Source organism: Nestor notabilis, unplaced genomic scaffold (genome assembly GCF_000696875.1).
Source record: "Nestor notabilis isolate BGI_N333 unplaced genomic scaffold, ASM69687v1 scaffold15372, whole genome shotgun sequence".
NCBI classification, from domain to species: domain Eukaryota; kingdom Metazoa; phylum Chordata; class Aves; order Psittaciformes; family Psittacidae; genus Nestor; species Nestor notabilis.
In genome coordinates this window covers 13,228-23,320 of record NW_009917100.1, presented here as the reverse complement: position 1 = coordinate 23,320, position 10,093 = coordinate 13,228, and the positions used below count along the sequence as shown (strand labels likewise).

Genomic DNA, 10,093 nt, shown 5'->3' with positions numbered 1-10,093 from the left:
AAAGAGTGGGATTTACAAGTTCCTCCTTCATAGAATCATAGAATAGTTCGGACTGGTAGGGACCTTGGGTTGGAAGATCATCTAGTTCCAAGCCTCTCCTGCCCAAGGATTGCACAGTCCTACCTCAAAAATATTTTAGACTGTAAGCACAGTTTAAAACTTTAAAGAAAAAAAAAAAATCTTCTTCCTTTTCAGCTCTCTGAAAGCTCAGAAATCATTCACATTCAGAGATGAGCTGCAGCTAGCTGACTGGTGCTAGAGTCTATATGGACCTCTATTAGATGCCTCACTGCCATGTCACACACCTCACTCCTTTGATGGCAGTGCTCCTGGGAGCTGCAGAGCAGAAGAGTTATCATGGGACACAAATCACACACCTACTGCCTGTTACACACAACAGAATAGCCTGTGACTGAAATGCCATGGGCAAACCACAGCCACTGCACTGTGTCCTACCTGGGGGAAATTTCACGACTCCCTGATGAAAGTCAGCATAAAAAAACCCCAATAGTCTTAAGTCCAAGATGTAACAGCCTGTGACACTTCTAAGATACAAAAAGCATATACAAACAGAAGGGAATAAATATGCTAGAGAGACATTTCCTCAAGCCCTCTCCCTCTAGAAACAAAACAGTTATCTACAATTTTCTAAGCAGGATCCTTAAATGTCAAGGAAACTAGGACCCCATCATATTTGAAGAAAAGATATTATGCTTTAAGCACACAAAGAAGTGTCTGCATGCTAAAATTTCTATAGTAAATCCATTTAATATTCCAATCCCATTATTAAGGAATCTTTCAAACATCCCCCCCCAAAAAAAACACAAAACAAACACCCCATTTAATCTTCCAGACTTCCCCCCAGTCTTTTCCTTCTTCCATGTAGTTAATGAGTTATCTAGTGCCACTTTCAATCACTGTAACAGAAATTCAAGAGATAATCATAGAATTACAAGTAAGATCTATTTATTCCAAATATTACTTGTATTAAATAGGAGTCAAAGACCAAATCTGTAATAGGACCCACTGTGCCAAACACAGTGCAAAACCTGGATTGAAGAGAAAGTCGTTATGAGAGAGACGTTTTCTGAGACAATTGTTTCAAATAACACACGTACCATAACTGACTGACATAGTGATTGATATACTGGATCAATCCAGCCGTATGAATATCTGATTGCTTTTAATAGTTGATCTGACTGAGGTAGTTCTTCAGGGCTTGTTAATTCCACTCCTGTAGCTACATCTGTGCTGTTGCTAGTTAATGCAGAGTATAGCTCCTACTTCATAATGTTCTGAACCATGCTGATAGAACATTAATCCCACTATTACTGGAGCATCATGACATTTAGCTATAAACAATATAGGTTTCTTTTTTCAACTAGCTATACCTACAAACATTGTATGTGCATCATAGTAAGACAATTTCCTTTTGAGAGACTGCACCAGTTGAACTGAAGAAGTGATGTATGCAAAGGAGGAAAGACAAGAGAAAGCTGGCACTGCTTTTTAACATGACTGAAATCAAACCATTCTGCAATTCTCATCCAAGCTTCGTGATCATCCTAGACCTTAAGACACTCACTCAGCTCTTCAGATTTATGACAGAATTTGTCATTGTCTGAGAAAGGTTAACAACTCTACTTGTTTCTCTCATTCACACTGAGAGAATGTTCTTATTTACATTTTCTGTCAAAAGATGTTAAGGCTAGGTGTTAGCTTTTGATCAGAAACAGGGAAGTCAAGATGGAAGAAGTCTGTTACAAGACAGACAGGAACCCCACCTGTGTCTGCTGTAATAATCTGCTATCGCAACACCAAAAAAATCTAAGCATCTTTTCACAGACTTTTTTTCCCCTGAAAATAATTTATTACCTATATTTTTGCTCTTTGCCTTGAAGTGTTGGGCATTCACCCCAGACAAACTCCAAGTATAGTGTAAGCAAGCATGTTAGGATGACACCCACTGTACAGAATACCTGGATGATCAGTATAATTAATACCACTTTGCTTCCTTTAAAAATTGATGCAATATTGTACATAAAGAAAGAGCAATGGTCATGTTTACAGAAAATCAGTATCACAATGAGAAAAAAAATGAGACTTATGCAATGGTAATTATTTTAACAATAAAAAAACAACAAACCACAGTAACAGCAAATACAGTATTTGTGAAACAGGAGCTTTCTGATCTCTATTGTTATCGAAAGCAGCACCAATCTCATGGAGAAGGAAGGTGGGAGAATTCCTTTTTAGATGTCAAAGGCTTATTTATAGAGATGGCATTGATTTGGCAAAAATGTCAGACAATTTTCCTTACATAACCTTTAAATGAAAACTCTTATTTTGCTTTCATAGTTGAAAAGGACATTTTAAGAAACTCCTGAAAAACATCTAGTAAGTTTTCTTCCTTGTATGCAAATCTGCTACCAATTTAGTTAGAATCTAATTTTTTAACTGAGATCTGGAGAAGACTTAATAGCCAAGAAACCCAGATTTTACAGGAAGTCCTAAAATATACAGCAAAAATAATAGAATTTGTAGGGCTTAGTTAAAAACATCTGTACTCTTAACATGGCTGAAGAAGAGGAAAACCTTAATCCTATTGAACTTTCAGTTATTCCACCTGCCCTGTTTCTAGTCATTTTAAGAAAGAGGAAAATAAAGTAAAACAATGTAACGTAACCTACCCCTCTTCCTAGTTTTGAACCGCTGGCCTGTTAGCACCGGCTTCTGATTCTTATTCATAAAATTTCTGGAGGGAAAAAAAAAGAAAAAAAAAAAAAAAAAGAGAGAGAAAATATTTTACTATGGCATTTACAGACAAGGCAAGATAAACATTCAGTACAGTAAAATCCTGACATGTGGAAGGGAAAGAAAGTTCTTGATGTATAGTCAAAGAATATTTCACATTATCTTAATGACGAAGAGCACTATAGTGCAATAATAACTGACAAGATGCTTCTCTCAAGGCCTTGTTCTCCGCATCCGTATAAAAACCCTGAATGTCCAAACCCTGAAGAGCCTCTGCCCTTAGTGCTGGGGCAAGAGCTCAGCAGTGCTGCCCATACAGCTCAGAGGGATGCTCGGGGACACAAAAGCCATCAGGACTGGGAACCATCCTGGGAGGGCTCAGCATGGCACATGGTGATCTTCACCAGGCAGATGGATTCCCAGGGCTACATGCCATCCTGCTAAAGACATGACTGTGGTCTAACCACAAAGACAATGTTTTAACCATCAAATCCTGCTCAAATGTTTCTGTCAAGCATCATTATATCTTAATGACTTTTAGTTCATAAAAACATGCAGATATTGTAAAAATGATAAAAGATCACCAAATACCTCCCCCTATCAACTCAGTGTATAAATACAGTTAAGGACCTACAGGATGTATCATATAACAACAACAGTAAAAAATACTTGGTTTATATTCTTTCAAACCTGAACAGCAAATCTCAATATTCAATGTCGAATTTGGGAAATGATCATATATTAATGCCATTTTAGCTAAAGAAAACAAAATTATTTTTCAGCTTTGGATATAACTTGTTTAATCACGAGACGCAGATTGCACAATGAGCAGCTACACTCACAGCGGAATGCAAGGAAGCTTTGCAGCATGTGGAAATCATCACAGGTCATCCCCTGTCCTGCCAACAGCAATTGCCAGCAGCGAGACTTACAGGCCACCTATTCCACACCCTGCATGTCATTAGGTCACTGCTACATATGATTTGCTTATCCAGAAGTAAGCTTTACTGTGCAAGAAGCTTTTTCCTTCGGGCATGCTCTTCTAATAACTTTAGTTTTACAAAAATTTGTGTTATTTGCATTTTGTCATTGTGGACTCCACAGCTCTAGTTTAAAAGTACATACATTTAACAACATTTCTTCCTTCCATGAATGGAAAGAAACTCAAGCTCCATGGCTAGAAAGATGTGATCAGTTGCACATTACTATCCAAGTAATACTCTCTCTACGTCTGACCGTTTAACAACTGTTAACAATGCTTCAGCTATGCAGTATGTTCCCTTTCACCAGACTACCTCTTCCAGTCACAGCATCACTAGCTGGCGACTTCTGCACCATTTTGAATGTTTAACTTGGCAAACCACTGCTTCCTAGTCTAGGTCTACCACTTATCCATGGTCAAATTCTGCCCACATGCACTGGAAATAGCCAGTAAAGTTCAGAGAGAAGACTGGTTTTGCTTCCTACAAGTCATAAAAACACAGAGATCAATAAGCAGTTAAAGTGAGAGGTTCACATTCATCACCAAGATTTAAAGCTACAATTTTAACAGGCCAAGGAGCATTTTGGAACAACTGCAATACCAGAAAAACGATTTGCGCATCTGCAAAGAGAGTTTAAAATGGCAAACCATTCATATTACAGGATCTTTTAAAGTGCTGTAGGATCCAAGCCTCCCTTCACAGCAGAGCTCAAAAGTCTTTTCCCCCACTTAGCCGTCTCAGTGGCAGAGGAACAGGAGATGCTTTACAAGTTAATTAGGCAGATAATCTAGCAGTCAGCAGGGATAAGCAACAGCCCAGTGTCTAGCTGGTTAGCAGCTAGATCTGACATATTTATCTGGTTTGTCTTTCTGACCTTCTGTTATTTGTAAGAGACTGATCTGTAATATGTAACATTGGCCCAGGTATTTCTTTACTGTTTTTATGCTTGGTGCTGATACCTTATGCCTTTTTCTGGGTCTAAAAATGCTCATTTTGAGAGACTGCAGGAGGAGCCCATGAGGTTTGGGAAGAAAGCGTCAAGCAAGCCACACAGCAGGTAAGAATTAATCCTCAGCACAGCTCTTTCAGAGCACAAACAAGCCATCAGGCTGGGATCGACAGCGCCCACTTCCTTTATGAACACACAGAAGCCTTGGGGGCAACAAAATGAGTGACACCTGACCTTCAAGCGAACCACACTGATATGGTTTTCCAGTTGCTGTCAAAGACATAAATGCATATGCTAAATTTCTAGCACTAGACTTCTCCTTTCCTTTGATGCAGTGCCTTTTTAAACTGTGAGACGAGTTGCTTGCACCTGAAGCTTGACTATAGGATTTTAAAACTACTCCCCATGAATATAAAATATGTCTTTTAAGACAGCTGGGAATGAGATCTTTTAAAAAAAGCAGTTAGACTCACCACTTGTGGCAGATTTAATGACAAAGGGTTCAGTGCAACAGAAAAGACTCTTGAATAGTTAATTACTAGGAACACAGGATATGCCTTCTTCTGTATTTAGCTTTAAATGCACTGCGGTCTAAACTGCTGGAGTGAGGGTCAGGCTTTATAAGGCACTCCTATAAGTACTGGCCCAGGGAGAGTATAGGCTGGGCTTAAACCACAACAGCCCCTTCAAGAAACTGCAGCATAGGCCTGAACAAAACCAGTCCAGTGATCTATAGGACAGCCCAGGATGTATCTACACTACACGTGACACCAGCTATTGCAAATGAGATTTTGAAGTGCTGCTGCCACCACAGCAGGTGCTGGATGATAGCTGAAAATTTATAAAAGTGAATGCAATGCAATGCAAAAAAAAAAAAAAAAAAATTTTTTTTTAATCAAGAACACACCAACAACAGCGCAACAGTGGTGGCTGAAGGCTGTAAATTCAGAGTGGCAGCATACAAACTGGCACAGCACACTTGATTGCATTGCAGTACAGCCTGCCTCCCAGGTGTGATGCAGCTATAAAGCCTTGAAATCATAAAGGACCTTGAACTGCTACAGATATTCTCCATTTTGAAAGGCACAGGATCTAGATAGGTCAAAGCCAAAGGCAAATTTTGAAATACCAGCTAGAGAAGTCATAATGGTTTAAAAGGAGTAAAGAACTTAAAGATGGACATGGGTAGAAAGGAAATAGCCTCAAAAAGAAAACCCAAACCACCAGTCAAACTTGTATCTTGCAGCCCAGCATCCTCCAGGATTCATAAGAATTGCCAGCAGGAAAGAGAGCAAGCTCTTTATCACACTCCTTTCATAGACTCACTCTTGTACAGAAGATGGGAGAGGCTCAGCAAAAGATGCTTTACTGTTGATTCTCCATTTAGGATCCAGAAAACCTCTGCAGAAAACTCATGTGTTCAAATTCCATACACAGATACTTTATATTTTACAAGCAGGTAAGTCAGAAGCTGGGCTGATTCAAGTGGGGTATGTCACAGAACAGTACAGAACCAAGCACCACACTCCAGAACGGCCTTATTTTCTACACCAACCTCAAAACATCTAAGTCTAACTAACTTGCAGCTACAGCATTCATCAGAAAAATTAAAAAATGAATGACTTGAAACAGTTTGCCAAATTCCACTCCCACTCTTGTTAACAGGCTTCAACAAAACAGATTCATACTTAAAAAATACTTCAGCTGTTGATTTGATAAATTCTCCTGGGACTGCTTGAAGTCCACAAGTTCATCTTTTCTCTACATCTGCTTCTCACTTACATGCTAAAGGTGCTAAACAGGTAAAACAAAATTGAGGGACATCTACAGTTGTAGATACCCAGGCATATACTATTATAGCAGCTTCTATAATCGATCAACCCTTTTCACCCAATTAACAAAAACTGTAACAGATTTAATCAATAAATATAGCATTACTTAATACAATTTATAAAACCAGCAAGAGATAAAAGTTACTTCAGAGTTTGAACTTTCTTATTAACAAGTTAGAAAACCAGTCTTTTATCCATACCACAAGGAAATCCTTGTTGATTAATTCCTAAATTATTTAAAGCCTTCCTAAGGCTGAAGTTCTTACCAAGCTAAAATACTGAAAACACTTGTTCTTGGAAACATATTGCTCAAATTGAAAAATAAAATACTGAAACCCTTTAGTCAAACCAACACTGTTTTTCTAAGCATCATTTTAACACTTCTTTTAACTGAAATCTCAGAATCATCTGAGATTCTTCAAACATTAACACGCTCATGATGAATTCAAGAACAGTTGCCTCACAGCAGCAAAACTCTGCTGCCCTAGTTATGGAGACAGAGAAATCCATGCCAGACAACAAACATCAAAAAAAGAACCACCGTTTAATAAGACTCCCTACCAAGATTTTATGGTTTTATGTCTGCAGGGCACTGTAACAATGGTGAGGGAGCCCATGGGGGCAGGAGGCAAGCCTTTGGACAGTGCATTGGAGGGCTCCAGCAGCATGGTTCCATGGGATGCTGCTACTGCTGCTGTGGGGATGGTGTTTGATTGACAGGGTGCTGGAGAGAGCTGCCAGAGCACCACCAACACAGCACCACCAGCTTTCACAGGAACAGATGCTTGGCAGCAATGACTTCCATCTCCTTCCCTTGCTCAGACATCATGCAAGACAGGCGCATTCATCCCAGAGTCAAATAAAATAAAAGCATAGAAAGGGAGAGTTTCTATAAAGGAAAAACCTCAACCCATGTCTCAAAGTTGATCTTTTTTCCCCCCCCAAGAAGTAGAATATCCAGGACATTAAAGGGCTTTGTTGGGTCTTTTTCATCCAGCAATGTTACTAGGTATTTTCAATCCTCTCATTGCTACAGTTCAGGCTTCAGATGAAAACCAAAAGAGGGTTTTCCTCTTCTTTCAGCAGCAAGCCAAGGAATTATGTTAAAAACAAACTACTGAACTCAAGCAGCATGGAGGAAGAGCTGCCCTAGCGCTTCTGCTGGAGAGGAAACATGTCAGCACAGAGCCAGCAGCTGTCTCAGCTCCCCGGGAAGGCAGGATGCAGTGGATTACGAGCTAACAAAACCTGTAGGTGGAAAACTCATAAATCATTGCCAGTACAGAGGAACTGAGCGATGTAAGGGGATGACAGGACAGAGTGGATGCAAGGCAGCCACACTGGTTCTTGCCAAATCCTCGTCAGGCTTCCCACTTTCTACCTGGACACTAAGTCCCTGCAGGGACTCACAGCTCCTCCTTTTCTGCAGGCACTTCCCAAGAGCCAGGTGCAGCCAAGAGGTGAGTGACCATGATGCACATCAGTCACGCCGCCTGCACAGTTGCTACAGCATTCACCAACACAACAGCTATGAAGCATTATTTACTTTAATGCAGGTTATGTAGCCTTGTAAGGCTAAGAAATCCACCTCAGCTGCCAACACTTCCCAGGTCCAGTCAGCATGAAGGAAAAGTGCTTTATTTATACACCTGAGGCAGTACAATGGCTAGCCTGCAACGTGAAGAGTGGTGGTGATGCTCCCTACCCCTACTAAAGCTTGCTTTGATATTGTTGAAAAATAATAAGCAGCTCTATTTTGCTACTGCTCAGAGTCCCATGTGCTGAGAAAGGGACAAGAGAGGCACTAAGAAGCCAGCTCTTCTTTCTCTCTAATTGTACATCTGGGGAGCTGGCAAGAGCAAACCCCTGCACTTAGCACAACATGGTGGATTTTCTTCACACAGGTTGACTTGTGCTATTTCACCACCATTTCCCGACTCTTGCCTTCTGCTCCTAAAACACAGGGTTGTTGTTTTTTTTTTTTTTAAAGAAGTGACTAATAACCTGGAGGTCTGTAACTTCAGCCATGGTACAAACCAGCAGAAAGGGCAGCACCAGCAGCCAGAAGGTTTATCTTGCTATTTTGCCCACAGAGGCCACCAGCAGTATTATAATGCTTATGAAACCTTTATCCCAAAGGTGCAATTCGTTCCAAGCAGTAAAGCCAGAGCCAGGCTCTTGCCACGTTAAAATCCCCTCACTGATTTTATTGCACAAACGACCTTAACGGCAACTTGCAGAGACTAAGCAGTCACATAATGTGCAGGGTAAATATAATCAACCTTACGTTTTAATATTTACATGACAAAAAAGGATATTGCTAATCCACGTTTATTGCTGAAAAATACACCTTCTGTTTTGGATTCATTTTGCTTATGACATTACAGTACATGAAGCAACTAGATACCAACCTTTGATTTCATACTTGGAAGCATGCCCTTGTCACCAGTGGCTATCATGTGTAGTACCTTAAGAGTGCTGTAGCAGGTTTTTGACACACACTGAATACCCTGTCTTTCCCAAAAGAGCTTCTGGAGCTCCTTAGGCACTTAATCTCCCTCCCTCCACCCGTCCCTCACTTTCTTTTTTAATCACAGGGCAGTGCTTCTCCACAATAGAGTGTCCACTCCAGTAAGGTACTTGTCCTTTATTAGTATGCCTAGTGGGAGAGAGAAATGAAGAGATGAAAAAAGTGGAACTGGTCTCATCCTGAAGCAAGTACAAACTAATACCAAAAGAGAATGAAGCTTACCACACATTACACAAAAAATAAAACTATGCTCAGCACGACTCTCCCGCCAGTTCTCCAACTGGGCATGCAACCCACGAGTAGTTATCCAGCTGAGAAGTAGTCCCAGAAAAAACAACAAGACTTAACTCACCAAAATTTGCACTATAAATCTCATCACTTAACTGCTCAACTGGGATGCACAGGAAGACGTTTCTTGAAAAGCAGTCAAAAAAACCCACTGCCACCAATTAATGTACAATCACACACACTGTATTAGAGATCCAGCTTACTGCATGTGTTTCAGGAGAGCGAGTCTTTCTCAGGTTAGCAACCAAGAGTTTCTACAGCAGCAGCTCAACTGAACAACAAAGTAAAAACAAGACAAAAACCTCCCATAACTGAAGCACTCCAGGTGTGCTTCACAAGGTCAAGAGAACTGTTAATCAAATCATGAAGGCAATGGAGTTCTGTGTCTCATAATCAGCAACCATATGAAGAGCGCATCAGTCACAGCACAGTCGGGGGGGGGGGAGAAGAAAAAATCCTTAATCATTGACAGATGAAAATACAAGTCAAGAATATTAAATTATACACTTAGGTTGAGACATACAAAAAGTTATCTTTCAGTAACAGGGTTTCTTTCAGCAACTAAGAGGAGGAATTAGATATAATTCTTCAAGGACAAGGTATTAGTATGAGCTTTTCTCAGCCTGTTGAGAGCTCTCTTGGGCTGCTGTGCTCCTCACTGGAGTACCCCGAGACAATGGAGATGGTGTATTGCAACAGATCAGTTCATATCCAATTAACATTCATTTTTAGGTAATGGCTAGTCATCCAACTCCAA

At 40.2% G+C, this 10,093-nt stretch overlaps 1 protein-coding gene across 1 annotated transcript in view; it reads right to left on the bottom strand.

The window, feature by feature from the left end:
* BZW2 (basic leucine zipper and W2 domains 2) overlaps nucleotides 1–2,757 on the bottom strand; it is a 38,456-nt gene extending 35,699 nt beyond the window's left edge. The window contains 1 exon segment of the mRNA XM_010024933.1: nucleotides 2,691–2,757. Coding sequence (XP_010023235.1) covers nucleotides 2,691–2,748 — 58 coding nt within the window. The 5' untranslated portion in view covers nucleotides 2,749–2,757.
* Between the last annotated feature and the right edge of the window lie 7,336 nt (nucleotides 2,758–10,093).